Source organism: Micromesistius poutassou (assembly GCF_964030765.1).
Source record: "Micromesistius poutassou genome assembly, chromosome: 6".
In the NCBI taxonomy this organism is placed as follows: domain Eukaryota; kingdom Metazoa; phylum Chordata; class Actinopteri; order Gadiformes; family Gadidae; genus Micromesistius; species Micromesistius poutassou.
In genome coordinates this window covers 1,342,215-1,369,639 of record NC_140276.1, presented here as the reverse complement: position 1 = coordinate 1,369,639, position 27,425 = coordinate 1,342,215, and the positions used below count along the sequence as shown (strand labels likewise).

At 45.5% G+C, this 27,425-nt stretch overlaps 4 protein-coding genes across 6 annotated transcripts; 3 read left to right on the top strand and 1 right to left on the bottom strand.

Moving 5' to 3' along the window:
- The first annotated feature begins 59 nt into the window (after positions 1–59).
- Positions 60–7,677, top strand: LOC311345003 (galectin-3-binding protein B-like). Of its 2 annotated transcripts, none has more exons than XM_084469364.1 (6): positions 60–131; positions 1,713–1,864; positions 3,525–3,731; positions 4,440–4,571; positions 4,722–4,995; positions 5,106–7,677. In XM_084469364.1, the coding sequence occupies exons 2-6, from the start codon at positions 1,777–1,779 to the stop codon at positions 6,199–6,201; spliced, it is 1,797 nt and encodes a 598-aa protein (XP_084325490.1). In that variant the 5' UTR covers positions 60–131; positions 1,713–1,776; the 3' UTR covers positions 6,202–7,677. The 2 variants fall into 2 exon arrangements, with proteins under 2 accessions (XP_084325490.1, XP_084325489.1); XM_084469363.1 differs by having other exon boundaries at positions 3,522–3,731; positions 5,106–7,676.
- A 1,644-nt stretch (positions 7,678–9,321) lies between these two features.
- Positions 9,322–17,850, top strand: LOC311344635 (carnosine synthase 1-like). The gene is made up of 9 exons (XM_084468991.1): positions 9,322–9,423; positions 10,604–10,796; positions 11,061–11,150; positions 11,494–11,945; positions 12,926–13,139; positions 13,800–13,885; positions 13,984–14,215; positions 14,403–14,677; positions 15,925–17,850. The coding sequence occupies exons 1-9, from the start codon at positions 9,421–9,423 to the stop codon at positions 17,479–17,481; spliced, it is 3,102 nt and encodes a 1,033-aa protein (XP_084325117.1). The 5' UTR covers positions 9,322–9,420; the 3' UTR covers positions 17,482–17,850.
- A 1,739-nt stretch (positions 17,851–19,589) lies between these two features.
- Positions 19,590–21,947, top strand: LOC311345423 (uncharacterized protein). Of its 2 annotated transcripts, none has more exons than XM_084469821.1 (7): positions 19,590–19,713; positions 19,917–20,047; positions 20,608–20,712; positions 20,836–20,892; positions 21,132–21,257; positions 21,364–21,471; positions 21,577–21,947. In XM_084469821.1, the coding sequence occupies exons 1-7, from the start codon at positions 19,629–19,631 to the stop codon at positions 21,631–21,633; spliced, it is 669 nt and encodes a 222-aa protein (XP_084325947.1). In that variant the 5' UTR covers positions 19,590–19,628; the 3' UTR covers positions 21,634–21,947. The 2 variants fall into 2 exon arrangements, with proteins under 2 accessions (XP_084325947.1, XP_084325948.1); XM_084469822.1 differs by having other exon boundaries at positions 19,683–19,713; positions 19,920–20,047.
- A 2,279-nt stretch (positions 21,948–24,226) lies between these two features.
- On the bottom strand, positions 24,227–27,169 carry aldob (aldolase b, fructose-bisphosphate). Its single transcript, XM_084469266.1, has 9 exons — positions 27,034–27,169; positions 26,422–26,534; positions 26,112–26,320; positions 25,942–25,996; positions 25,659–25,819; positions 25,348–25,431; positions 25,010–25,184; positions 24,692–24,891; positions 24,227–24,469 (listed from the first exon to the last, which is right to left on the bottom strand). The coding sequence occupies exons 2-9, from the start codon at positions 26,531–26,533 to the stop codon at positions 24,374–24,376; spliced, it is 1,092 nt and encodes a 363-aa protein (XP_084325392.1). The 5' UTR covers position 26,534; positions 27,034–27,169; the 3' UTR covers positions 24,227–24,373.
- Between the last annotated feature and the right edge of the window lie 256 nt (positions 27,170–27,425).

Sequence of the window (27,425 nt, the reverse complement as noted above, 5' to 3'; positions counted from 1 at the left end):
TGTTTTTTTTTGTTTGCCATCAGATAAGGCGTGGCCTTATCTAAACGAAACCTATGTTGGGTTGTGGGGCCTACAAAGGAGCAGAATCACTGGAAGGGAAGGAAACGAAACTCTGGAACAGCTATCAGCAGGTAGGCTAAATGTTCGTTTTGTGAAAGCTATTTGACATTTTCTGAATCAAGATTGTGATGAAACAGGGTTGCCAACTCTCACGCATCTGGCGTGACACACGCTTTCAGCATCAAGCTCACGCTCTGCACGCACACGCAAGACATATCACGCCAAATAGCCCATCTTTGGAAAAAAAAAAATAATATTAAACTTTTTTCCGTCCATTCACTGTTGATCACTCACTACTAGACCACAGAATATACAGGAAACATGCTCGTTAGATCTATATCCATCCATCTATTCGGACCTAGGCCTACTGCATTGACTGCAGTGCAGGTTGATCTACGTCCTCCGCGCATCTTTCTCTGTCGCCGCTCCCTTGTGTCTTTATGTTGTTCACTCAAAACGTTTGTTTTGAGTGAAAGACGCGCGTTTGGGAAGAAGAAAATAAAGTCTTGGTTAAGGTCTAAAGAGCGCAAATAAATGCCTCAAACTAGTGCTGCTGTCATTTTAAAATAGCAACGTTACGTTTGTTTTATTACTGTTGTTTTTTAACGCAATTAATGCGGATACTCTGCGGATACGTTATTTGGTTTGGTTTAGGCCTAGGCCTACTTACTCAATACTTAACCAAAATGAACAAGAACATCAAATGTGCATTTTTATGTGATTCCCAACATTTGAACAAGAGAGAAAGATGGCAAAAAGATACCTCAAAGAGCTTTTCAGAGAACTTCTCTTAAATGGCATGATCCTTTCCAAAAACTCTTCCAGTCTCTCTCCCTCCCTCCTTCCATGTCTCCTGTCTCTGCCTCTCTGTGTGGACTGTGGACCTTGTTGGAATTCAACTAAATTAGTTAGTTTGGTGTTACTTAGCCTATATTTTAATTATATTAAGTGCCTTTCGAGCTAAGCACGGAAAGAACAAGTCAATATAGGCATCAGTTTACTGAATCTCTTGGACATAGTATTTATTCAGATTCAACATTAATTCCATGTTGTTACTTTTCAATATCAGTCATTAGGCTAAATAAAGTCACATTTGGCAATTAGCGGGGTCCAAGACAAGTAACTATTCTCGCAATATAGACCCTAAAGGTTGCATGGTTTGACAGCCCTCCTCGAAACAAAATGACAAGGTGTCTTAATATGCTATCAACCAATAACCAAATTACTAAACTAATTAAAGGCCATGACACACTGTTACTTTCTGTTAAATTCCTTCTTTCTGAGTCAGACTGGGAATAAATTCTGAGGTCTTGGTTAAAAACATGGCAGCAGGTATCAGTATGCATGATTAAAAAATATCTAATCACATTTTGAATGTCCTACGTCAACAACAGCCAATAGCTTTTATATAAGCCTTCCTTCAATTTGTTTATACTAAGTAAACGAGGACTGTTTTGTAAAAAAAAATTGGGTTATGGTTATCAAAAATGTTCGCCGCGCACGCGCTCTTCGCACGCCCACTGACATTTTGCGGTCTCACTCCAGCCAAGTCGGCAACCCTGTGAAATGATGAATGCATTTATTTATGTCTGCATTTTTATTAATACATGCATTATTACTTTCATTGTCAACAACTCATTTTCGCAATTTAGCTGGGGTCAAATTCACCTGTAGGTTGAAACATTCTTCAATGAAGCCAACTTTGCTGGGATCACCATGCAGACCCACGGGACCATGCTGTCTGCTTTGGGGATTTTGCTTCTCCATGTTTCTCCTCTCGGATCCCTGAAATTGAGCCTTTTCAGTAAGTTCAACTACAATTCCGTTGCTTAAAATGCGAATAGATCAGCTGACTTTCAGTAGTTTTATTTATTTATTAAATGGGTAGGATCGCTGTCTGGGGCTGCATATTATTCTTTTGTAATAGGCTATTTAGCTACTTTGGCAATTAAATACCCTGTATCGGCATATACAACCATTTGAGTTCATGCAATGAATATATGCAAATGCAATAGGCAATTAGGCAAACATAGGCTATCTATCAAGACACGAGGAAGAATGTGTGCATCAATGCAGTCCATCAGCATGGAAAGCAGGCAAAGACAACTAACAGGTTCTTAAGTTGAAATTGAGTGGGCCTAGCGCTGCAGTTTCAGTCCATGTTTGTGCAAATTAAATGAATATCATTGCATCATATATCATTGCAAAATATCAGCCCAACCAACCGCTATTTTTGAAAATGAAACATTCTTTAAAATAACACTGGTAAACATTTCAAACAATTGAATTGTGACTGTCCCGCTCAGTGCTAAGTAGTCTTGTTGCATTGATCTGTAGTGAAGACTATATGGTTCGTACTGGAGCTGGCTAGGTTTGTGGCATGACCTATAGGGTAACCAGACAATGAGTGAGGACGGAGGCGTGATGAGGTTTAACAATAATCAGGTTTATTTGATAAACCACAATGTTACATCACACAAAATATCAATTAAAGTAAGCAGCGGCAGCAGACGCCGCAAGCAGGTGTAGAGCAAAGCGACCGAGCGCTGGAACCAGGAACCATACATATAGGTCGACCCCTCCCACCTCATCAGTCCTAATTGGGAGACGGGGAAACAATCACAGGCAAGACCCGAATCACCACTTGGTGTCGCTTGTAGCGGTGAGGTGGAGTGAAATGCACCTGCAGTTTCTAGCTCAGAAAATAGGCGCCAGGATAGTCTCGCGATGCACATTTCATGTTGAATTTTTTTTTTTTCGTGCCATATACAAGCAATATATTTTTACAAATTGATAATGTCTGGTTGACTTTTGGCCTACAACAATCATAGGAAAATGAATACCATAAATATATATTTTTTGTTATTTACATTATTATTATTATTATTATTATTTTATTAATTTCATTTTTTCCAAAGGGCCGCATGCGACTGTTATGATATTTTTAATCCAGGAAAGGCCCCTGAGACAGGATCGCTTTTAACTCACTTTATTTGGTAAAGGTTTTGGTCTATTGTCTATCGTCTATGAAACAAAAGGAGAGGAATGGTATATAACACGCGCGGAGCGTCTCTAAGCTTGATATCTAGGATACGCCGCCAAAAAGATTCTGATTCTAAGATGGCGGGGTCCGAGTTAAATAGGCAGGTAGAGGTGGGCGTGTTCTGTGGCTTTAAAAGCCCGCCCCCTTCATCTATGTATGATCAGCTGCTGCCCCCTTGTGGCTATGCACAAGTGTTACAGCTTATGTTATATGTACTCGGTACTGTGGCTATGGGAGAATATTATGGCTGAAATATGTTACACGACTGATAGGCTGCCTGCAGGTTGCCGACCCCTGCATTAGATACATGTTGCTGCCCAGCCTGTTCAGCTAGCTGTTTTATTAATTCATCGTCAAACGTAAAAATGCTTGGATATTTGCATTCTCTCAAATACAAACTCTCGTTATCTTTGTGCAGCAGCAAGCCCAATAGGGTCGCCAGAAGAGGGGGATATTCGGCTGGCGGGCTCAAAGACACGCTTCCAGGGCCGGGTGGAGGTCTACCTTCACGGGGAATGGGGAACCGTGTGTGACACAGACTGGGATCTGCCCGACGCCCAGGTGGCGTGTCGTCAGTTGCATTTCAGAGGAGCCGTGTCTGCCACCGCTGGAGGGACGTTTGGCGAAGGTGGGCTGTTCTGTTCTGATATTATTTTCTCCGCTGGGGGGGGGGCGATGGCGAGGCCGACTGAGCAATAGCAGTTTTCGCAGCAATAGGCCGACTGCACAGGGAAAATGATGTGGGTGGGTGTACCGAGAAACAGTCCAGGGCCCAGTTTCCCGAAAGCATTGTTAGCCTAAGTGGTTTGTGAAGTTTGACGCACTAGCATCGTACAGTTTTCACACCGTTTCTGGAAAGCGTCTTTGCGTAACGAACGTCATGAAAACACTCGTAGCTAACGAGGGCTCCAGGGGTAGGCTACTCGTCGAACGTCGTTAGAGCAGTGCACGCGCGTTCATGTTAAGAGAAGTTTCGGGAAACGCTCAGAATTTTTTACGAAGGTTCGAAAGATCCCTTGTGAGACTGGTCGTACGAGCGTGGATCCATCGTTATCAGGAAATGGGGCCCTGGCCCATGGGAAATGCGACATATATATACATATATATATATATATATACACATTACTCCCACCACACCCCAAAATAACGTTATTTTGTTACAATGAAAAGTAATTGGATAAGATCGTTAATCAAAAATCGAGCACTCTGATCCAATGGCGTCGAGCATTGTCAGATTGACAGTACTCTAGCGCAATGGCGGTGGGGGGACCCAATTACATTATGTAATGTATGGCCAATGTAAACTAACACTTTCTAATTTCAACCCATTCTGTAGGAACCGGAATGATTTGGCTTGACCAGACGAAGTGTGTTGGCACAGAGAATTCCCTTTCCAACTGTTCCTACAATGGATGGCGATTAATGGATTGCTCACACAAGCAAGATGTTGGAGTTATTTGTGCAGCAGGTAGATATCGGAATTATTCAACCATTATGGCAGTACAATACTAACAATAGTGTTTATTTCTTACTCAAAAGGAAGAATGAACTATTATTTTAGGCCACGCTGTACATTTTGAGAACTTTAAAGGTAATCAAATCTTTCTTCACATTTTAGGAACTAGTGAGAACTACGTGGACCATAGTCTCCAACTGTCTGAGGATCTCGGGCGACTCTTTGACAGCGAGGAGGGCTGCGACCTCCTGATCCACGGACACACTTACACCGGAGAGAACAGAGACGACGGGCTCGGGGAGATGGTCAACACGGCGGTGTGCGCACACAGGACGATCCTCTCACGTTTCCCTGGCTTCAAAGCCTTCACCGACGTTGATGAGATCTCAATTGATCTCACCCAGACGTGCCGCCCTCATCTACCCATGTTCATCAGGTACGGGCCTCACAGCACCCCCGTGATGCTGGTGACCGTAACGACACTGTGTGTGGTCTCCCATCACCCACAGGTAACCCATTTTGGAATCTGCCCCCGTGTACTCTTAGGTACATGTACACCCGGAAGCTGGAGGTTACCACGACGACCGCCGAGTGCTTCCACCGGATGGCGTCGCACTTCGGAACGAGGAGGTTGATGGAGGCCGCCGGGCGCCTCTTCGCCGGGCTCCTCCCCGGGGACGGCTCCTTCCTCACGCCGGTCTCCTTCTACGAGTACTCGGTGGGCGCGGGCGACCGCTCGCTGCGGGAGGACTGTCTCCGGTACATGGCGTGGAACTTCCAGAGCCTCAGCGCCTCCGAGGCCTGGGGCTCGGTGTCGGCGGAGCTGCTGGAGGCCCTTCTGTCCCGCTCCGACCTGGTGGTGCCGGGCGAGGCCTTCGTCCTGGCAGCGCTGGAGGACTGGGTCTCCAAGGTGGACGGGGAGAAGACCAGTGAGGAGCAGCCCCTGGCCGCCTTGTTGGCCCACGTCCGCTTCCCGATGATCCCCGCCACGGAGCTCTTCAAGGTGCGGTTCACCTCCGCCCTCTACTCCGCCCATCGGACTCGGTATCAGGAGAAGCTTCTGAAAGGCTTCCAAGCTCACGTTCTGCCCTTCGGCACTCTGAAGAACAGCTCCGCTTTCCAGGAAGGCGACCGGGATTACCAGCCCAGGATTTATACCAGCCCGCCGTGGAGCGTTGCTTATGACCAACGCGTAGAAACCGCCCGGCGTCTGATCGACGACCCGCATGACCTGTTTGGTAGGAGTTCACATCGACGCAATAACCGGCAATATTACAACAAGCCCAGTCGGCGGACAAGTCAATCTCACAGCACGCCTGTCCACACCGGCGCTCTCTTCGCGGACAAAAAGGTTGACTGGCAGCTGAACCTCTTCAACAAGCAAAGCGACTGTTCCAACAGTGGTTTGAGGTGTGATTCACTGCCTGCGGCCAGAATGAGAATGTCCACGCACAACTCCCAGCACCAGGGCAGCATCCGCTACAGAAACCGGCTGATATTAAGCTGCCAAGAAAGATTCATCTTCCACATCGTGGACTTCAAGGATGATTTTGCTTATGTGCCAGCTGGCGAGAATGTAACGTACCCCTGCCCCGATGAAGGGTATTACTACCACTTTGTGGTCAGGCCCGAATACATTTGAGCCTTGCGGTGGTGGTGGTGGTGGTGGTGGTGGTGGTGGGGGACAACACGTGAGGTGGTCACTATGTGAACATTGAAATGTTCACATTTCAATGTCTTTTATGTTTAAATGCGAATAAGGAGCTGGCTTTTCAGCTGTATTTGTGCCAGGCTAAAAACCAGTCGGGCCCAGTGGTGGAGTGGTAATCGGGATAGTCTGGAAAAATTCCCTCTACTCGCACAATGAAAATTCTCTAATGGTGTGGTTCTACAAAAAACACATACACACTAACACTACAATACACAGCCATAATAGGTCCATACACAACTCTGATGTGAATAGAATATTATGTATATTGTTGATTAAACTATTCTGTAACACCACACTACCAGGCACTCTGGGTAGAGCATGGCGGTGACTCTCTGGCGTGGGATTGGTGGAGCCGGACAAAAAAGGCCCTAATAACCTGTCACATGACTAACATATTTCAGCCATAATATTCTCCCATAGCCACAGTACCGAGTACATATAACATAAGCTGTAACACTTGCGCATAGCCACAGGGGGGCAGCAGCAGCTGATCATACATAGATGAAGGGGGCGGGCTTTTAAAGCCACAGAACACGCCCACCTCTACCTGCCTATTTAACTCGGACCCCGCCAACCAGAACCAGAATCTCTTAGGCGGCGTATCCTAGATATAAAGCTTAGAGACGCTCCGTGCGTGTTATATACCATCCCTCTCCTTTTGTTTCATAGACGATAGACAATAGACCAAAACCTTAACCAAATAAAGTGAGTTAAAAGCGATCCTGTCTCGGCGGCCTTTCCTGGACTAAAATATCATAACATGACTCAACTCCCCCGCCCGCCTCTGCTTTCCTCTGGCGCACATCAGAGACACCCAGAGCTCTGCTTCTCCTGTGGACCCACAGGGGAACAGTGTTGGTTTACACATTCATGGTTTGTGTGTGGGGATGTGTGTGATGCAACCCTTCCTACTTCCTGGTTACACAGCTGCAATTCTCAAGAAGTCTGTTGATCTCCAAGGCAACGCAGCGTAGGGCTCGTGTCTACAGTTGGCATCGCGTCTAGAGTTCGCATCGGTCGCGTCTAAGGTTAGGAAGGAACGATTACTCCATATCCCACAACTTATTTGGGGATTTATTTAGTCTATCCCTGAATACAATTCAGAACACTGTCTTGCCAAACAAGAATAAATACAGTTATAGATTGACTCATACTGCGATCTACTTCTACACATGATATAATTAAATATAATTATTAAATACATAATTGGATCAAATTGTAATTGGGTTACCGAGCAGCCTTAGCCAGAAGAGAGGTCACAAGCTGACCCCTAACGGTAGCTTTTTGATTGTTAAATGTCTTTTGTCTTATATGATCGTCAATATAGAATTGTATGCCATTTTATGACTGCTATTTCTCCCCAAAACACTGAACGTGTTGTATATATTTAATATACAACATCAATTGTTATAATACTCTTCACAGTTATTGTTGTGTTTGTTTGTCCCGTTGTGTTGTGTATAATTTGACAGCATAAATAAATGCAATAATATGCCCTCTTGTATTATTTAGTTATTATTTAGGTTTTAAAGAACAACGATTTAGGCCTATGAAATTGGCTTTCTTGATTTAGATCACACACACTATTTATTAACGATTAAACCCGTCTATGTTACTTCTGGCCATATCAACGATGATCTTGGCAGTTATCGGTTTGTCTATGATGGATGCAGCCTGTACTATCTGGATAAGTAGGCTACGCTCTGTGAGGGGAGGGAGAGCGCACCGGCTACATGGCTGGTCATGGCACTACACTGTGTGAATGAGTGAACAACATTTTTTGGGGTCTCTACTAGTGCCATGCCTTCTTCAGGGAACGTTTTTATTGCGAGCTGGAGGAGGGCCCGAGGGTCAGCCAACCCCGGAGGACGCTGGGAAAGTGCCCAGAACCACCGCTGTGGAACATAAACAAAAAAAAGAATGGGGAGGCAGATCAGCTCCTCTTCCCCTGGCCCGTCTTCCACTGCGTCTCCTTCCCCTGCGTCCCACTACCCTCGGAAGCACAAGCCACGCAAGCTTGATTCAAACATGCCGTTCCATTTGGCCTCGATTGGCAACGGATGCGAACTTGGAATGAAGGTTACTTTGCAGTGGCGGAGACTAGGACGTCAGGAGCTGAATCATCACTACGGTAGAGGTAAGAAGGTTCTACGAGCGCTTCAGACCAACCGTACCAACGAACGACAGACACCGCGCGAGAAAGAGAGACACCGCGAGAGACGGGGAGAGAGAGAGAGGGAGGGGAGGGGGAGAGAGAGAGGGGAGGGGAAGAGAGAGAGGCTTCAGAAGGGGTGTGTGCAGACAGTAGGCTACAGTGCACCCTCTTCTTATGTATGTGTCAAAACAACAAATGCATCAAAGGGTAAATGTAGTGTATTAGGGATGCTGTGATTTCCCCGTTGTTGTTTTTTTTTACAGCAGACCTTCTCCAAAACATTTCGTGCTCATGTTCACGAAAATTAATCTATTGAATCGTGTCTCACAGCACGATTGTCTCACTTATTTCGTGCTACACAGAACACAGGGTTGCCAACTTGGTGATTACATTATAAGTCCCCGGTGGAATTGTTGCCGGTGCCCTTTACCATTGCCTTGGTAAAGGGCACCGGCAGGAGTATTAACCGAGCAAGGATGTATTTTAGTGCGGGAGGAAACACGCGTGAACACGGGTAGAACATACTCCACTAAAAAAGGTAGTTATATAAGATTTTGTCGATGTCCCACCTGACTGCTTGGATCTGCTTAGTGCGCAGTCAGTCGGGCGGGACTTTCCTTGACATGGGATAGCGGCTAGAGAGGGAGGGACTTTCAATAGAGGGATATCGTTTCCCGTTACATAATTCGTGTATTGTTTAGTAAAAGTTTCGTAAAAACTGCATATTTAATATCCTTTTCGATGTGGTTGTTATCCTTGAAAATGTGTAATTCTACTCGTTCGGATGACTGTAAACCGGTGTACACAGCTCAGCGCAAGAAATAGACCGGAAATTGCGTTGAGGTAGACCGGGAAAACGTTACAATACAGGGTCCTCTCTAACCCTGCGATGGCGCTCTTTTGTGGCTCGCTCGCCTCAACGTGACTTCTGCCATGTTATATTGGAGCATGTATTGAATCAGGCGCATTCACAGTTTGCCACTCTAACCGTCACCATGGTAAGCCCGATTTAACTTTGTAACTTGACATTTCTTATAATTAATATTTCGGGATCTGTATTCTTTGTTGTAAGCGAATCGTTTTGCGTTCTTCTTTTCGTATATCCTTACCATTTGCAATTTCGATTTGCAGAAACATTTCTTATAATTATTAAGTGATAATTAACTGTATAAATAGAAAAGCATTGACTCGTTTTGCACTATTATATTTGCTGCATATTTGTCTTATTTGTGCATGCGTGGTCTAGTCACTAGATAAATCTAATAGGCTAATATAAACCACTAGACTCTAGTGGTTTATATAAAACATAATTTATAGTCTGGTTTAAATTAAAGGTCAAACTAGGCCAAGTCTGAATCGGATTATGTCGTCCAAACTTAAAGGGAAGGGGTCAAAGTATGGTCCAAGTACTATTTATAGAAAGCATATCCCTCGCACCACAAATGTGATTTATTCTTTTGGACCACCAAGAAATACAAGTGTTTTATATTATAGGAAGCATTTAAATTATTATTATTATTATTATTATTATTATTATATTATTATATTGTATTGTATTATATTATAGTTATTATTATTTATTATTCATTATTTGAATATACAACAGTGGACATGTAATCAAATGGGATTATTAAACATTATTTCAGTGTATTGATTTAAGTAATCTGTTTCTGTAGTTCTGAACAGTAAGAATGGAATCATGAAATGTGAACATCCCTTGTAAAATAAGTATTTCTGCAAATGTAAGAGCTATTCATAATCTCATGACATTTTAACATGTTTTTCTTTTGTTTAAATCTGCTGTGTTCTAATAGCTTAACAATGCTCTGCCATTGTAGCCATTTTATAATATATATTTTTTATCTTAACTTCCTTTCAATCCTCCAGAATGGATAACTTATGCTTTCATCGTCAAATGACAAACACACTTGGATTCAGAGACAGCTGGCACATTTTGAGTACTCTCTCTCTCTCTCTCTCTGTGTCTCTCTCTGACTGTGTGTGTGTGTGTGTGTGTGTGTGTGTGTGTGTGTGTGTGTGTGTGTGTGTGTGTGTGTGTGTGTGTGTGTGTGTGTGTGTGTGTGTGTGTGTGTGTGTCTCTCTCTCTCTCTCTCTCTCTCTCTCTCTCTCTCTTTAACTCTCTAACTCTCTCATAACTCTAACTCTCTCCCTCATTAGCTCTCTCAGTCTCCCCCCTCACACCCACTTCAGCTCTCTCTCAGCTCCCTCTCCAGGATGGCTGTTCCGCCCCCCTCGCTCCAAAGCAGGCAACTTAACCCACTAACTGGTGGCCTGGCCCAGAGACTGAACCTGCTCTTGCAGCAGGCACTCAGGGAACTCAATCTACCTGAAACACAGGACCTACTGCCGGGTAGGCGACCGCATGTCTGACCGCAGTACTGCTGCACAGTAGATATGTAAATGATGGTACGCTGAGGTGCTATCAAGCATCAAGTAAATGGGTTGTTCGCGTAAACCACAACCACACTGACCCCCTGTGCAACGCAGCTGTTTGTGTCACATGGGAATGATGATCGACCCTGCATCCTCTGCTACCCGTACACCCATGTATTGAGATGATGATGAACACATTGAACTGTTGACAGACATGCTTTTCATGGTGTCTGCTGTCCAGGTGTGGGGCACTCGGATCAGTGCCTGTGCGTTCTGGGCTCCCCTCTGACGTACCTCTCTATGCTGCTGGAGGCAGGACAGCGCACCCCAGGTATAGAAGGAACCGGTTGTATACTTACTTATCTGCAGCCTTGTGTTTGTATATCGGCAAAATAACGCGAAGGTTTTGCTTTAAACAGTTTATATGTAAATACTGTGCTGCCGATGTTAACAGTCAACAGTGGGAGGTTGTGTGGGGTGAAGCAAATCAAGGCAAATCAAGTGTGTTTAGTGTATTTTCCATCCTTTTAATGTTTTTATGTGAAGGGTTGAAGCTCCAGTGACCGCATGGTGCTAGTGTCAACACTGAAAAACCTTTCAGGAAGTTATCCCTTTCGTTCTCACTCTATCCATATCTGCTTCCTAATCCATCTTTATTTTCCTTTGTTTTCCAGGAGATGCTCTGCTCTGTCTCTCTCCATCATGGCTGTCGTGCTCCCCCTCTTCCTCCCTCCTGGTGCACAAGGCTGTCACCTTTGACCTCGGGGGCCGCACCTTCCTCTCAAGCTTCAGCCCCCCTCGCAGGGTCACCTACTTCCTGTCGTGTGACCCTTATTCAAATGAGGAAGTGACCCATGAGACGGACTGCCCGATAGGGAGTTCTGGACCGCTGGGGAGGTTCTGGGGCGACGTCCTGACGTCCAGGGTTCTGCTGCAGAGGGCTAGCGTCAACACGCCACCCACCCTGGCCCTCCTGAACCCCTCAGAGGACACACCCTTGGAGGAAGGCGTTGTGGGAGCCGTAGAACTGGTTCTCCTCGGAAAAACGCTGAAAAGCAACCTCACCTCGATCAGAAATAAGGTCTTCTCCTTCCTGGAATCCAAAGCTGTGAGGCATTCTGACAAGGTGGGCATTCTTACGAGCTCTAGCACATCCACACACACCTTCTGCAAATATGCGGATGATACTGCCATGGTGGGGTATTTGAAACCAGATAGCTCAGCGACTAACCAGCTTTGAGGAAGAGGTGAGTAACTTTGCCAAATGGTGTAAAGACAACTTCCTGGCTGTTAATGCAAATAAAACAAAATAAATGGTAATAGATTTTAGACGTCATCAAAGTGAGATCCTATAACAGCATTGTTAATGACAAACCAATTGAGAGGGTTAGTAGCTACAGATACCTAGGCATTGAAATTGATGACCAACTCAAATATGAGACGTACTATGTCTAAGGTAAAAAAAAAAATTACAACAGCGGAATGTTTTTTTTACGTAAGCTTAACTACTCTCAGGTGGACTGTATTTTAGAATTGTTTTACAAAACAGTCCTTCAGAGCGTATGGTCCTTTGGCTTAGTCTGTGTATTTGGCAACATGCGCCAAAAAGACCACGATAAATTGCAGCGTTTTGGTAAAGACAGCGAGCAAAATGATTGGATGTAGTCAGACAATGAATGGTCAAGATAATGAATTGTATGAATTGAATGAATTGCACTCTTGCAACTGCTGTGGTTTTCTTTTATTGTTTTTAATTTAATTTGGAATGTTGTTTTAGGACTATGTGGTTCAAGCCTGCTGCTGATTGATGGTGACATTGTTGTTGTGTGTGTGTGATGCACGTGTGTGTGTGTGTGTGTGTGTGTGTGTGTGTGTGTGTGTGTGTGTGTGTGTGTGTGTGTGTTTGTGGAGGGGTACCTATTTGTATGCCTGTGTGTCTTAAATGTGCTGCACTTTGACCAAACAAATTTCCCAATAATGAAGTATACTTTAAGTTTGACTTTGAATTTGATTGTCAACCCTGCGCTCTGATGATTCAATGTTTTCGTTGTACAACACACATTCGATTCAACACACAACTCAATTCTTTCACTTCCTGTCGTGAAGGTGGTGATGAGGCGCACCGGAGGCCGGTTTGTGGACCGGGCGGCCTCCTCCAAGCCGGCGTATCTCTCCCTGGACAGCAGGGAGGAGCTGTGGGCCGGCCTGGTCCAGCTCCTGCCGGGGCTGCTCCCCGGAGAGGCAGCCCTGCTGGAGGGCTTCTGCCCGCCCCCGAAGCCCCAGGCCACCCTGGAGGTGCGCACCTGGGAGGAGTACACAGGTAAGGGGCAGTAGTCAGTCAGAGGAAGCATGGGATTGTCACAGCAGGGGGGGGTAAGTTTGTGTCGTGCCTGACAGAATGGAGTCGAGGTAATTGAATGTCAGAACTTTCAGAACTTTACACGGATAAGGTTAGGGCAGATACAAATGGAAAGTCTTTAGTCTCCAATAAACCAAATCGCTGGGATGGTCCACTAGGGGCGTAACGATACACAAAAGTCACGGTTCGGTACGTACCTCGGTTTTTAAGTCACGGTTCGGTATGTTTTTCGGTACAGCGGTTTTTCTTATTTTATTTTTATTAAACAATTGGATTTTTATTTGATTTATTAAATTGTATCAAACAAATGCATGACACAAATGAAAAGACATCAAATACAATTGAGGATAAAAAACACAATAAAGTCCGGGACTTATTTCCATTGTGGTCCTCAACGCAAAACATCAGGACAAGACGAGACACTCACAGAGTGTGTGATAATCAATAAAAACTTTATTAAAAAATCATTATTTCATTTTTTCGGTACTTACCGAAATGAAACGTGCATCGAACCGTTAGATTAAATTTCGGTACGAATGAGAATGTATCGTTACACCCCTATGGTCCACTCAATGTACTATCACCATGAAATGGCGTTCGTGGTCTTCCTTCCTGTCTCAGGTGGCCCGCCTCCCATCCCCGAGCTGTCCTTCAGATTGTGTGCCGTGGTTACCCGCTCCCCACAGGACATCCCTCTCATCTACAAGGTGCACATAGATCTGATCTCTAAAGTCATATGCAGCGGTTATCGTTAGTTTGTAGCATTGACCTTTTTTTTTTTTTGCCTTCCTAATCTCTCCGCCAGTTGGTGTGTAGGGTGGGCGCCTCGGAGTCTCCCCTCTCCCACCAGCAATCTTTGTGTCAGTCCTTGGAGACCACCTTGAGAGAATGCGGCTTTACTGACCCTACGTTCGCTGTCTCGCTCCGTCACTTGGCTACCAAGACTGCCCTGGACTGTCTCCGCCTGGTCATGGAGACAGAGTCCGATATGTCCTCTGAAAAACGAGGAGGTGTCAATGCGCAGACAGACATGATTGGTACGCAATTCATATCACGAATGTGTTCATCTTAATTACCATTTGAATGCATATAGTGAAATTATACCACCAAGTAAACGAATGTTGTAATCATGATGTATTTAACTTTGGGGTCACTTGATCTTTGAGATTTAAGTTTAAGTTTAAGTTTGTAAGATCAACCCTTCTCTGGTCTTCTCCCATTTAGGTGTAGACATGCTCTTCACGTCTGACGGGGCCACCATCAAACCAGTGGTGCTGGGCTTCCACCCCAGCCTCTGCCTTCACACCTCCTACCCAGAGCAAGAGTGGGAAATAAAGCCAAGCAACGGCGAGGTGGAGGCGTGTCGCGGGACACTCCTCCTCACCCCGCTCATCCGCTCCCAGCGCTTTCTGATGAGTGGGAAGACGGTGCTCATCATCGGGGCAGGGGGTTACAGCAAGAACTTCATATGGGAGGTGGCCCGCCACTACCAGCTGAAGGTGAGTGAGTTTCAACCCATGGGCGATATGGACTTTAAAAATATACATATTATATCATTATTATAATATAATTATGGTAATGATACACCATGTAAGGGATAATGTATAGAACGCCGGTCATTATTGGGAAATAAGCCCGAACCGGGGAACCGGACACCGACGCGAAGCGGAGGTGTCTTGCTTCGCCCTGAAGGGGCTTATTTTAGATAATGACCGGCAACGTTCTAGACATTATCCCTCTTTATTACACATTTACTTGCCAAAACGAAAAAATTACTTCACACGGTGTGTCTTTTTACAATTACCATTGGTAGTGTTGATGAGCAGAGAAATAGTCTGCCAAAGACATTGACGTCGCTTAGCAACCGAGTATGTTGCGATTAGTAACTTAACGGACTACTTGCGGAGTGATATGAAAGATGTGAAAAAAATCCACTTTCCTCGACAGTGGTCATTATATGCTTAAAGTAATTCACCACCGGAAGTCGGGAAGGCCCATGCAAGTGAACCGAGCGTTCCACAGCATTGAGAAGAGCCGTGTAATAATGATAAATAATATAAATCGATAAATATCATGATGTGATTATGAATTCCAAATACCTTTTCTAAATGGTCTAACTAGGGTTATTTTAAAGTTTGAACTTAAAAATTGTTTGAACATTTGAAGGGCATAACTTCTGATTGAAATGTATAAAACTGTATCTATGTGGATATCTTCATTTCATGACGATATATATACCATGCAGGGAATTTAAACTATGGTATTGAATTATTGCCATTCCCTATTAATAAGGTTATTTTAGATCTTCCATTAGTCAATGTTTGTGGTATTTTTAATCCTGGCCAAGATGGCATTTTTTCATTTTTAAGTCCAAACATTTAGTAGTAGGTCTCAGAATCCACACATACCATTCTGGAACCAAACATACTGCTGTGACAGGTCTGGCTAGTGAAGCAAATTCCAATTTGATATGCGTCCAAACCCTTCACGTCTTGAATGACGTAAATCAGGGATCAGGTCCTCTAGCTGAAGATGTGTCTGCAAGATGTTCCAGGCTGCAGGGGTCGAAAACTATGGACTTGTAAATCAATATGGGCCAATGAGGGCCAAGGTTGTTAACATAGATAGTAAAAAAAAAAGTGGACCCAAACCAGAACCTTGGGGGACTCCTGTGTATCACAAACATGTACTGTACTCACACACATCCGTCCACGCCCATGACCCCTCCTTTCCTTACATCCACCAGATGGTCCTTGTCGACGGCGACCCCAACCATTATGCGTCCAAGATGGTGGATCATTTCTTAGCCGTCCCGGAGATTGCCGACCACCAACAAGATGAGCAACACTGCATGCTTATCTGTGATTGGCTGGCAGCCTCCGATCTCCACCCCGACGGCTGCGTTTGCTTCTGGGACGACTGCGTGATCCTGACGTCGCAGATCTGCGAAAAGCTCCGCCTGAGGGGTCCTCTCCCTGGGGCCGTGTCCATCGCCAAGGAGAAGAGCAGAACCCACCTGCACCTCCTGTCGCTGACGAAGGCCGCAGGGGTCCTAACCGCGTCCGTAGAGCTGCCCTCCGGTCAGGTGGATGGCCAGGCTGACGGGAAGGACAGATACAAACCAGGGATGATGAACGGCTCGGAAGAGGAAACCTCAAGAGCCCTCGTCGAATTCGGTGCCAGGGATTTTCTCACCGGCTCCACAGACACGATCGAGCCCCCTTGCACACATTCCTTATTGGTTGATTCCCCCCATTGCTTCCCGGCCTACGCGTCCTCCCCTTCCCCTGATGATTCATTCCATCCATGCATTCCCCTGCTCTCGCCGCCTCCCAGCTCCTACGCCGTGCCCTGTCTCCACGTGGAGAGCGTCTCGGACCTGAACAAGGCAGCGGAGCGAGGCCTGGGCCGGCCGGGAGCCCCTCAGAACGGGACCGTGCGGTTTCCAGCTGTGATGAAGCTTGAGTACGGTGCGGGCGCCGTCGGCGTCAGGAGAGTAGACTCCCTGGCCCAGAGCGTCGCCCATTTTGAACGCATCGGGGGCGACCTCAAGGAGGAGACGGACCACCCGGGTATCGGGCTGGGCTGGGGCAACGCCATGACTCTGATGGAGTACGTAGGCGGCACGGAGCACGACATCGACGTCATCATATTCAACGGCCAGCTCGAGGGGGCCTTCGTGTCCGACAACGGCCCCACCCGACCCCCGACCTTCACCGAGACCGCGGCCCAGATGCCCTCGGGCCTGGCCGTGGACAAGCGCGGCCAGCTGATCAGGGCGGCCTACCACGCCTGCCTGGGCTGCGGCCTGCGCGACGGCGTGTACAACGTGGAGCTGAAGATGACGGAGCTGGGCCCGCGCCTGATCGAGATCAACGCCCGCATGGGGGGCTTCTACCTGCGCGACTGGATCCTGCAGCTGTACGGCGTGGACCTCGTGCTCGCGGCCTTCATGGTGGCGTGCGGCGTGCGGCCCCGCCTGCCGTCCGCCGCCGACCTGCCGGCGGGGGGCCACTTCGCCGGGGTGATGTGCGTGGTGTCCCAGCACCTGCAGGCCCTGAGGACCACGTCCAGCCTCACCTACCTGCGGAGCCTGCACCGGGAGGGAGCCATCTGCCTCAACGAGCTGGCGGCGGCCGACGAACTCATCGCCGGGGAGTACGAGGAGCCCTTCTGCAACGTGGCGGTGCGGGACACGTGCGCGGAGAGAGCCCGCCAGCGTCTGCTGGCCCTCTGCCAGGCGCTGGGGTTACACCGCCCGCCGCATTATGACCTCGCCTTCTTCCTGTCTGAGTTTAGTTAATCTGACGTTTGGATTGGGAGCAAACTGAAGCGCTCGTTTTTGAATTAATCGAGATCGCTGACTCTTATCACTAAATGATTTACTCTCATGATAATGTGTATCGATCTATAATGAATATAAACATGTCTTACACATCTGAATCTTAATGCATTAAGGAGGATTCTTAAGTAATAGATTAGAATAGAATAGATATCATACATTTATTAAGGGCAATTAAGCCCTATTTTAGACATTGTAATATCAAAATATACTGTCGGCCAAATAGAAGATTTTGTAACCATGTTCTCTATCTGTACAACCCTTAAGTGCCTTAACTTGCCAGTGTAGACAAGATGTCTTGGTATCAATAAAATATATTTTTCCAAATCACCTAAAAGGACTTCATTACAATTCTTCCTGTGAAACATTTTCGATGCAAAGGAAAATTATTTGTCAAGATTGATATTCCCAAGCACATCTGCCAGTGACATTATAGAAAACCAATTGATGTGTCTCGCTTCGAAACTCTGGACTCTGGCTAGCCACAACTGATCCACCGAACGTGATCTGAACTTAATGGTCAAATTCGGACAGAAAACGTGCACGTTAAAATAGATATCTATGTAGCTATAATATTTATACATAGAATATTTACAGAGAACACGGCCACAAGCTGTGTGCGCGTCGCCTATATTGCGATATACATCCACTGTAAACACTAGCGCATGGTAGCCCTACCTACCGTGGCCGCAAGCTGCTCAGGGCCACACCCCCACCCTCCACCTTGACCCGCCTCTAAAGAACGACACGTTTGTGGAAAGCTCATTGTGGGACTGGCTCGTTAGTTGCTGTAATTCTGCACCAAGGCCGAATTTCTCCAACGTCTTCAACGTCTTCTGTATTAGGGGCCCACTAACAGCTATATAAAAGCATTCATAAAGTAGCATGCCATGGGATCTTTAAATGGCATGATCCTTTCCAAAAACTCTTCCAGTCTCTCTCCATCCCTCCTTCCATGTGTTCTGTCTCTCTGCCTCTGTGTGGACTGTGGACCTTGTTGGAATTCAACTAGAAATTGTTAGTTTGGTGTATAGCCTATATTTTATTTATATTACAAGTGCCTTTCGAGCTAAGCACGGAAAGAACAAGTCAATAGGCATCAGTTTACTGAATCTGGCTTCTATAATAATCTTGGCTTCTATAATCCATAGGCTGTAGTATACAGCCTATGGATAAGGACATAGTATTTTAATTAAGATTTAACATTAATTCCATATTGTTACTTTTCAATATCAGTCATTAGGCTAAATAAAGTAATGTTTGGCAATTAGCGGGGTAACCTATTCTCGCAATAAAGACCCTAAAGGTTTTCCCATGGTTTGACAGCCCTCCTCAAAACAAAATTACAAGGTGTCTTAATGTAGTCTAGACTATCAACCAATAACCAAATTTCTAAACTAATTAAAGGCCATGACACACTGTTACCTTCTGTTAAATTCCTTCTTTCTGGATCTGAGGTCTTGGTTGAATACATATCTATGGCAGCAGGTATCAGTATACAGCTGTGTTCCCATGTCAATGCATGATTGAAAAATAAACATTTTGAATGTCCGACGTCAACAACAGCAAATGGCTTTTATATAAGCATTCCTTCAATCTGTTTATACTAAGTAAACGAGGACTGTTTTGTAAAAAAAAATAATAATAATAATTGGGTTATGGTTATCAAAAATGTTCACCGCATTTACATTTTGCAGAGTCTCACTCCAGCCAAAGTCCCAAAGTTGGCAACCCTGCATGTGATGGGTAGCCAATTGGTTCACTTGAAGTTTGGGATAATACGAGTAGGCTAGCTTATTTATTGTTGTGTATGTGCACAATCAAGAGGAATCCACTGCCAGTCCGTTAGCTTCTTTCAATGCTCTCGTTCGGTGTATCCTGGACAGAGAATAACATGTTTTGCTCTACTTGAACTACAAACTAGTGTCTGATTCTGTCATCTCGATCCGGAGTCCGCCATTTGACAATAGAAAATCGACCAAAAATAATTGATTATTATTATTTGGAGTGATCAATACATTTGACTGACTACAATGACTGTATACTGAAAGGTGTGGCAGCTCAGCTTCACTTTTAAACATCTCTAGCTCCTCCTTAAACAGAAAAAAATGAAAATCAAAATTCTCCCCAACTCTTTTAACCACCCTCAAATGCTCCTCGGCTCGGTTTCACTGCGTGCGAAACCAAGGAAAGGTCGGTAGTTTTCCTGTTTTTGACGTTTTTTCCTCCCTTATCATCTGATAACTCCAGCCCAAAATGTGTGTTTTTTGTCTCTAGCGATGTCTGGGCCAGGGGAGGGAGAGGGTTAAGTTGGATGCATTCCTTCTGTCCTGAGCAGGGCGAAGCATCGGGTTTGATTACATGTGTTGTCCTCTTCCTCCTCTCCTAAACCCAAGAAGAAGAGGCTATGGAAACATCCGAAATCCCGACAGCTGAGACGGGGCAGCAGGAGGAAAGCGTCAACGTGGTCGTGAACAGCAGTAAGCCTCTGCATCTGTTCGTCAAGAGGAAGACGCTGACTCTTGGGGTAGGACTTCCTGTTTATGTTTGGAACGTGATGTAAATACGTTAATATTTTATGGAAATACACAACCTCACACTGGACACAGTATTAGAGATAACACCAGAGGTATCAGTAGCGGTTCTACATTGAATTGCGCCCCGGGCGAGACCCCCCCCCCCCCCCGGAAAGTTGTTGAGGGGGGGGGTTGCGGTCAAACTCGGGCGATTGCGGTCAAACTCAACTGACCGTTGAACTGTCTCTTTAAATTCTCTGAGATAAACCAGACCCAATAGGTGTGTGACCTCTTCAGCATCCTTACCAATACATATACCATTCGTTTTCTGTTGTCCCACTGAGGCCCCATGAACCCCATGCAGAGTGCACGTCCGTTGACCTTGTAGCTCTGAATAAACCAATTCGCGTTGAACCCTCGTCACTGCACCAGTCATACCAGAGGTTAGCATCTAATCCCAGCTTGATCAAACGTGGGGGGCTCAGCGGGTGTGCAGCTGGCTGTATAAAGGGGTCCTTTGTCTGATCACAACTGGAGTAACATCTCCCCCTCTTGCGTCTCTTGTGTCCAGATTGTGGTTTTGATGTTCGGCTGTGCGGAGCTCCTGATGGCGTTTGAGCTTCTCTCTATTTACAGTTTGACTTACGTCTACATGTCCTTCTGGCAGGGAGCCGTGGTAGGCCTACATCACACTAGTATAGTGTCACCATCGCTCCATCCATTGGTACGGTGGCGTGTTACAGTGCATGCTACGTGTTGACGTCATCGTTTGCAACGGTCTTCTTTCTTTTCTTTCTAGTGTCTCATCTGCGGAATCATTTCCATTCAAAGTGTCCGACATCCATCCAAGAAATGTGTATGTTTATTTTAATGCTTGTTTAATGCGAGTTTGAGTGTGAGTTTGAGTGTGAGTGTGTGTGAGAGAGAGAGAGAGAGAGAGAGAGAGAGAGAGAGAGAGAGAGAGAGAGAGAGAGAGAGAGAGAGAGAGAGAGAGAGAGAGAGAGAGAGAGAGAGAACGAGAGAACGAGAGAACGAGAGTGTGAACATGAGTGACCTCTAAATACAGCCTATTTGTAAACCACCTTTCTCTTGTAGGTGACGGTGTGTTTGGCCATGTATGTGGTGGCACTCATTGGAATACTCTTTTCAGTGATCATCAGAATGCAACTGTTTGCTGAATTCTTTCACTATTTCTCAAATGAACAAACTTCCTACCAAATGGTAAGTGATGGTCCAAAACAAGCAATAAACCAAACACAAACCATATATGATAGTGGAAAAAACGAATGTATTGCTCTAATTTACTTTGTCTCTTTTTGTCATACAGCAAATGCTTATTGAAGCCATACTCTTCATTTGTAGCGTTTGCGTTTCTGGACTTCTTATCTTTTTGTCTACGGTTGCACGTAAAGCTCTGAACTCCACCCGATCCCAGGTAATAATTTTCCTATGAATTGACAACAGAAATAAGTGCTATTATGTAAGCACTCGGTAGATAATTGCTTCTTCATTTGTGTGTTTCTTCCTGATCTATTTACAGGTGATTGTCCAGCACATCAAACCAGCCATGACCCGTGACACAATACCGACTGAATAGCATTTATTCTGCTTGTTCAGTATTGTACATCAGCACTGTCTTGAAATGGTATCCGTCTCACTACGCTTTGGCGCCTTCTCCGCCTGTGTATAGACGGGCCAGCCCACTAGGTGGCACTACAGCACCTTTTATTTAAATCTTTATTTTCCAACGCAGGCTATGTTTAGACCCTACTTTTTAACAAACATGGTGTGTTTTGAAGTTCATAATGTGTAACGATCTCTAATTCTTGTTTGATAATTTTGTTGTTTTGTATTACCACTAAATTGTAAAGGGGCTACTACATAATATTACCTAAATCAGTAATAAACGCAAAAATAACAATAAAATGTCCTAAACAATGTAACCAAAGTGTAAAAAAAAAAAATAATAATAATAAAAAATAAAATCTTTACTACTATCGATCATGTCTACCAATGAAATCCTACTTTTCGTCGATTCAGACGATTTTCTTGTCTATATAACCAATCATTAATTTGAGCAGCTTAATCGCGGTAACTACTTTTAAATTAATCCGTCGATGTATTTGTGTCTTACTTATTTTATATTATTTAAAATAATGCAAGGTAAAATGCCGTTTCAATTGCTTTTAAAATCAGCTTTAATGTGCAGCTAATGTGTAGCTTGAAAAAGTAACTATTATGTGTGTATAAGGTTAGGAATGATGTCAGCGAAACAGATTTATTCTCATTTCGTTTTCCGGAGCAGCCCTCACAATAAAGCATGATCGATGTCTCCAAACGAGAGGACCACAAAGCCACATTTGAGGCAAAGACCAGAAGCAGGGAGTTCCTGGGGTCGGTATGGCCGAATGTTGAAACTCAGTTGGCTGAAAACCAAAAGTGAGGAGGTAGGCACTGAGGGAACAAAGCTTTTTGTTTATCGGTACACACTTGAGTTCTTAATCACATATCGAACAGAGAAACACCTTGGGCCCTATCTTGCACCCAGCGCAATTGACTTTCTACACCGACGCATACATCGTTGCTAGTTTGCAAAGAAAAGCAGGGGCGTGTTCCGGCGCAAATGATACTTGGTGCTATTTTAGTGATCTAAAAAATGCGCCAATGCAATTGCGCCACTCACCGAAAAACAACTGCGGATAGCGCAGTTGTTGCTATTTTGACGTGCCATGGCAGGTCGGAACTACAACATAGCCTACGCTTACACACACGTAGGCTATACACAGCACAAACATGCAAACTATTAACCTGATTTAAATATTACGATGTCAAAGATTATTCATACGTGTGAAACTGCATAGAAATAGCGTGTGGATTGTGGAAACATTTTTCCATAGGGCTGCATGAATGAACATGAATGAAGTATAGTAGGCTATGCCATGCGTTAAAATAATAATAATAATAATAACAATAATACATTCGAGCAAAGTATATTCCAGGCTTCCAAAACAAAATCTAGCTTTAGGGTAAATGATTGGTTAAATGATTTGGGAAAGAACAGCTGATACAGCGGTAAGTTGCACTTTTAAATCAACAAGCCCATTACTTTTAGGATTGATTGAGTTGACGAATTGACGAGGACCGCGTCCGCATATGTTTTAAGTTGTCTTTGCCGCAATTTACATGACGAATCAGTGTTTCTGAAGTTGGAGAAGAAAACGCTATTCCATGTGTTAATTATGCCTATTATTTGGCCATAAACTGAGCCATTTGAAGTTTGAAATTCATGTGGTCATGCATCTGTCTCAGCGGAGACTGCAAACGCGCTGTCAAAAATCAACTCGTCAAGTCAAAATGCGCTGGCTCTTAAAGGGGATGGGAGATGCCACTCTCATTGTTTTATTACGTTGGTACGCCCAAAACACACACGCAAAGCTCATTTATCTCATTTATGGGGACGCCCCCGAATATTGAAGGGTATTTCGCACACTGGATGCAACCACTGCTCTCCGCAAGGCCAGTGAGAACAGCAGTGTCGTCATGGTGATGTAACTGCTGCGTAAAGGCGGCTCAGCTACGAGACCCCTTCGGACACACCCCTCTTCGTCTGGCCATCAACCTTCTTTTTAAAAGGTCCCATGCACATTGATAGACCGTTTGTAATCTGCAGGCGCTACGATGTAATCAGGAGCCTGGTCTGGCCAGGTGCCACACTGGCTCTGAATTCAGTGAGGATTGCAGTAGATCTGATAAGGTTAGTGGAACAAACGTCCAATCATGGTTCCGGTGGTTGTGTCGCTCTCACAAGTTGTGGCGAATAGACATGCAATTTTACCAATGACATTAGAATTTTGCATCAGCTTACAATAGCTACAAATATGTGGTCTTAAAGCCAGGAAAATATAACGTTAGATTGCATCCTTTCCCAGCGTAGTAAGAAAGAGGAACTACCAGAAGTTAAACACGTGGGGGCAAGCTGGTCCGTGTCTTCTTGAGGCTTTTCCTCCCACTTTCAGGAAAAGGAGAGCTACCAGGAACACCTGGCCAGTGAGGCCCTAAGAAATCCCCTTACATCCTTCTTATGAAGGACAACAACTTTAATTTTTTTGTGTTTTACAGAACAAGAAACACTTGGCCTGTTCAAATTGCAAAGATCTTCAACGCACACGTCACAAAACCCAATACAAACATTTGCTTCAAAGTTGGTCACATTTATTCAGGTCTATGAGGCATAAAGTAGTAGCAGGTGTTTGCAGGACAGGAAGTACAAACAACTTTGGTTCATCTTTATTCTTTTTTTTTTCTCTCTCTCTCTCCATAGTTTTTAAATATTGCATTTAATAAACGTAGCTTGCTGTGTACAGAGACTGCATGGAGGACTGGTCGGACGAGCCGGTCGGCTTGTATTCCCCTTTGGCAGCCAGGCCATTGATCTGTGGAACACAAGGGCCAAGGTCGAGAGTCTGTGTTAATAATCAGCCAAGCACGTTGGGCAACTTCAGTGGAAAGGATCTGGACAAAGTTTAATATGTTCACAAATCAGCATTGTGTTACTTAATAGCCAGATAAGCCTTGGTATCAACAGTCTTACAATACATCATATTATTATTATTATTATTATCACAGTGATGCCCCACCGCTCCCACTCGGCTCACCTTGGCCCTCGTGCTGAAGGCCTGCTGGGAAGCGGCCTTGTTGGCGGGCTTGCCCTGCCAGGCGGCGAGCGCAGAGGCCTGGAGCGCACGACCGAAGGAGAAGGTCAGCTTCCAGGGGCGGTGGAGGGGCACCTGGTTGACGGCGTTCAGGTTGAGGGACGCTTCCTCCTCGCTCTGGCCTCCAGACAGGAAGCAGACGCCTGGTGGGAGGAGGAGGAGGAACCGGGGCGCACGCGCACCGTTAACCTTGTGTGCCCTCGCAATGACCTTCTACAGACTCCCTGTGTTGGTACAGTGCAACACCGGGCGTTACCTTACCGGGTACAGCGGATGGGACGGTTCTCCTCAGAGCCGTCACCGTTGCCATGCCGACCTCCTGAGGGGTGAACTTCTGGGTGCAGGAGTGTCCGGCAGTGACCATGTTGGGCTTCAGCAGGGTCCCCTCCAGGTAGACGTGGTGGTCGGCCAGCGCCTTGTAAACGGCAGCCAACACCTGCAGGAAACAGAGATCGGTTCAGTTGGTGCAAATGCAAACAGACAGAACAATCAAAACCACCGATTCAATGTTGTTTTGTTTTGGAGCATGGGTGTTATACACCCTCCTGCTCAAATACGACGAGTCAGTTTTGTTGTGTTCCGGCATGTGTTCCACTGACCTTCTCGGTGACGTACTGGCAGCGCTTCAGGTCGTGGTCTCCGTCAGGGAGGATCTCGGGCTCCACGATGGGCACCAAGCCGTTCTGGTGGAGCAAATCGTGTTACTTTAAGAGACATCGAGTCCTCATTAGGTGAATAACTCTGAATGTGCAATGGATGCAGGATGAATCCTGAACGAACACACACACACACACACACACACACACACACACACACACACACACACACACACACACACACACACACACACACACACACACACACACACACACACACACACACACACACACACACACACACACACACACACCTGTTGGCAGATGCTGGCATATCTGGCCAGCACGTTGGCATTTTCTGCAATGGCCAGAGCGGAGGGGCAGCCGTTGGAGATCTTCAGCACGGACCTCCACTTGGCAAAGTCACAGCCGTCCTTCTTGTACTGGGCACAGCGTTCTGAAAGGCCGTCCAGACCTGCAAGGGAAACACACACACCCATTGTTAAGACGCCTTATTGATCGGCACCACGTTGACAATTACAGAAACGTTTAAAAAAAAAAGTTCCCTCAAAATATACAAGAGCTCTTAATATGTACCTTGTGTGGTGGTTTCACCGTCGGTTCCGTTCAGACCAGCGGTGCCTTTATCTACCTGATAGAATAAATTAATTAATCAGTAACTCCCGGGGGTCAAAGTGTCAAAATAGTTTGAGGTGCGAATCCTTTGGGGACTGGCTTGAGAAGTGGGCTTGTGGCCCCTCGTTTACCTTAATGCCTACGACTATCCCCTTGTCCTTGATGACTTGGGGGAAGAGCTTCCCGTTGTCGGCCTTCTGATACAGGGTCTCGTGGAAGCAGATGACGCCCCCGATGCTGCTGGAGAGGGTGTCCACAGAGAAGAGCAGGTCGCGGAAGTAGCGACGGTTCTCCTCACTGTTCTCAACGTTGATCTTCTTAAGGCGATTTCCCATGGTGCCTTGCAAGTAAATCACAGAACGATTATTATCCAGGTAACTTCTGAATTCAAAACAGAAGGGAACCTCATGTCCAATTCCAGGTGTTGCATCCTTTTTTTACCTGTGGATTCATCTGCAGCCAGAATTCCCTTTCCAGGGGCCACCATCCTCTGAGCAATGTCAGCGAGCTCCTTCTTCTGCTCCGGAGACAGGGCCGGGAATTGATGAGTCATGCTAAAGAAAGTGAGAAATTTAGAACAAGTGAAACACTCAGAAACACAAGGTAAGATTCCTCGCAAATGCCTCGAACGTCAGCCAATCAGGTGTTACGTCAGGCAGCAAAATGACAACATTGGCTTTTTATTCTGAATAAGACCGAAATGAAGGAATTCCATAGGTAGGACTACTGGTTAATGTGTCCTGCAAGAGAGTGGCTACAGATTAACGTTTCCACCTATGCCAAACTTTTAGTTAGTTAGTAGTTGCATAAGTGGCAGTGCAAAAACAGCCGTTCAGCGTCTGAGGCATTTGATTTGATATAAAGATGCACTGAACCATTTCCGCATACGTCGTCAAATCAATGTACATAATTATTACATCGCGAAAAGTTCAATAAAAATCAACATCATACAAAATATGAATACAGATCCATACGTGCACTATACGTTGATCACATGCAGATTAACTTCACTGTTCAAGTAACTTTTACTAAAACATTTTGCAGTAGTCTTACTTGGCAATAGTTGATATCACACTTGAAGATAGACAGACGAACACAACAGACGAGCACTGATCGGGTAGGCAGAGCAGTCGCCACAGAGCGGGTTTTATTGACTGGAGTGGAGGGGGGGAGGCGCAACATGTGGCAGAGGCGTGCATCAGAGGCGTGCAGCGGGGTTCATCATGCAATTGGTCCAGACGCATAGACTGCGCGCGACCCACGTATTAATGATCAATGTTGGACTTTGACTACTCACAACCTGAAAGGATGATTTCAGCTCCTAAGAACATGGCCTGAAAGTGTACTGGCTGTAAAAGCTTAGAACATATCAGCGCAACATCAGGATCACCTTGTCGGATGGATTGCAACATAGTTGGGACGTGTTCCAAAGTAAACGGAGAAGG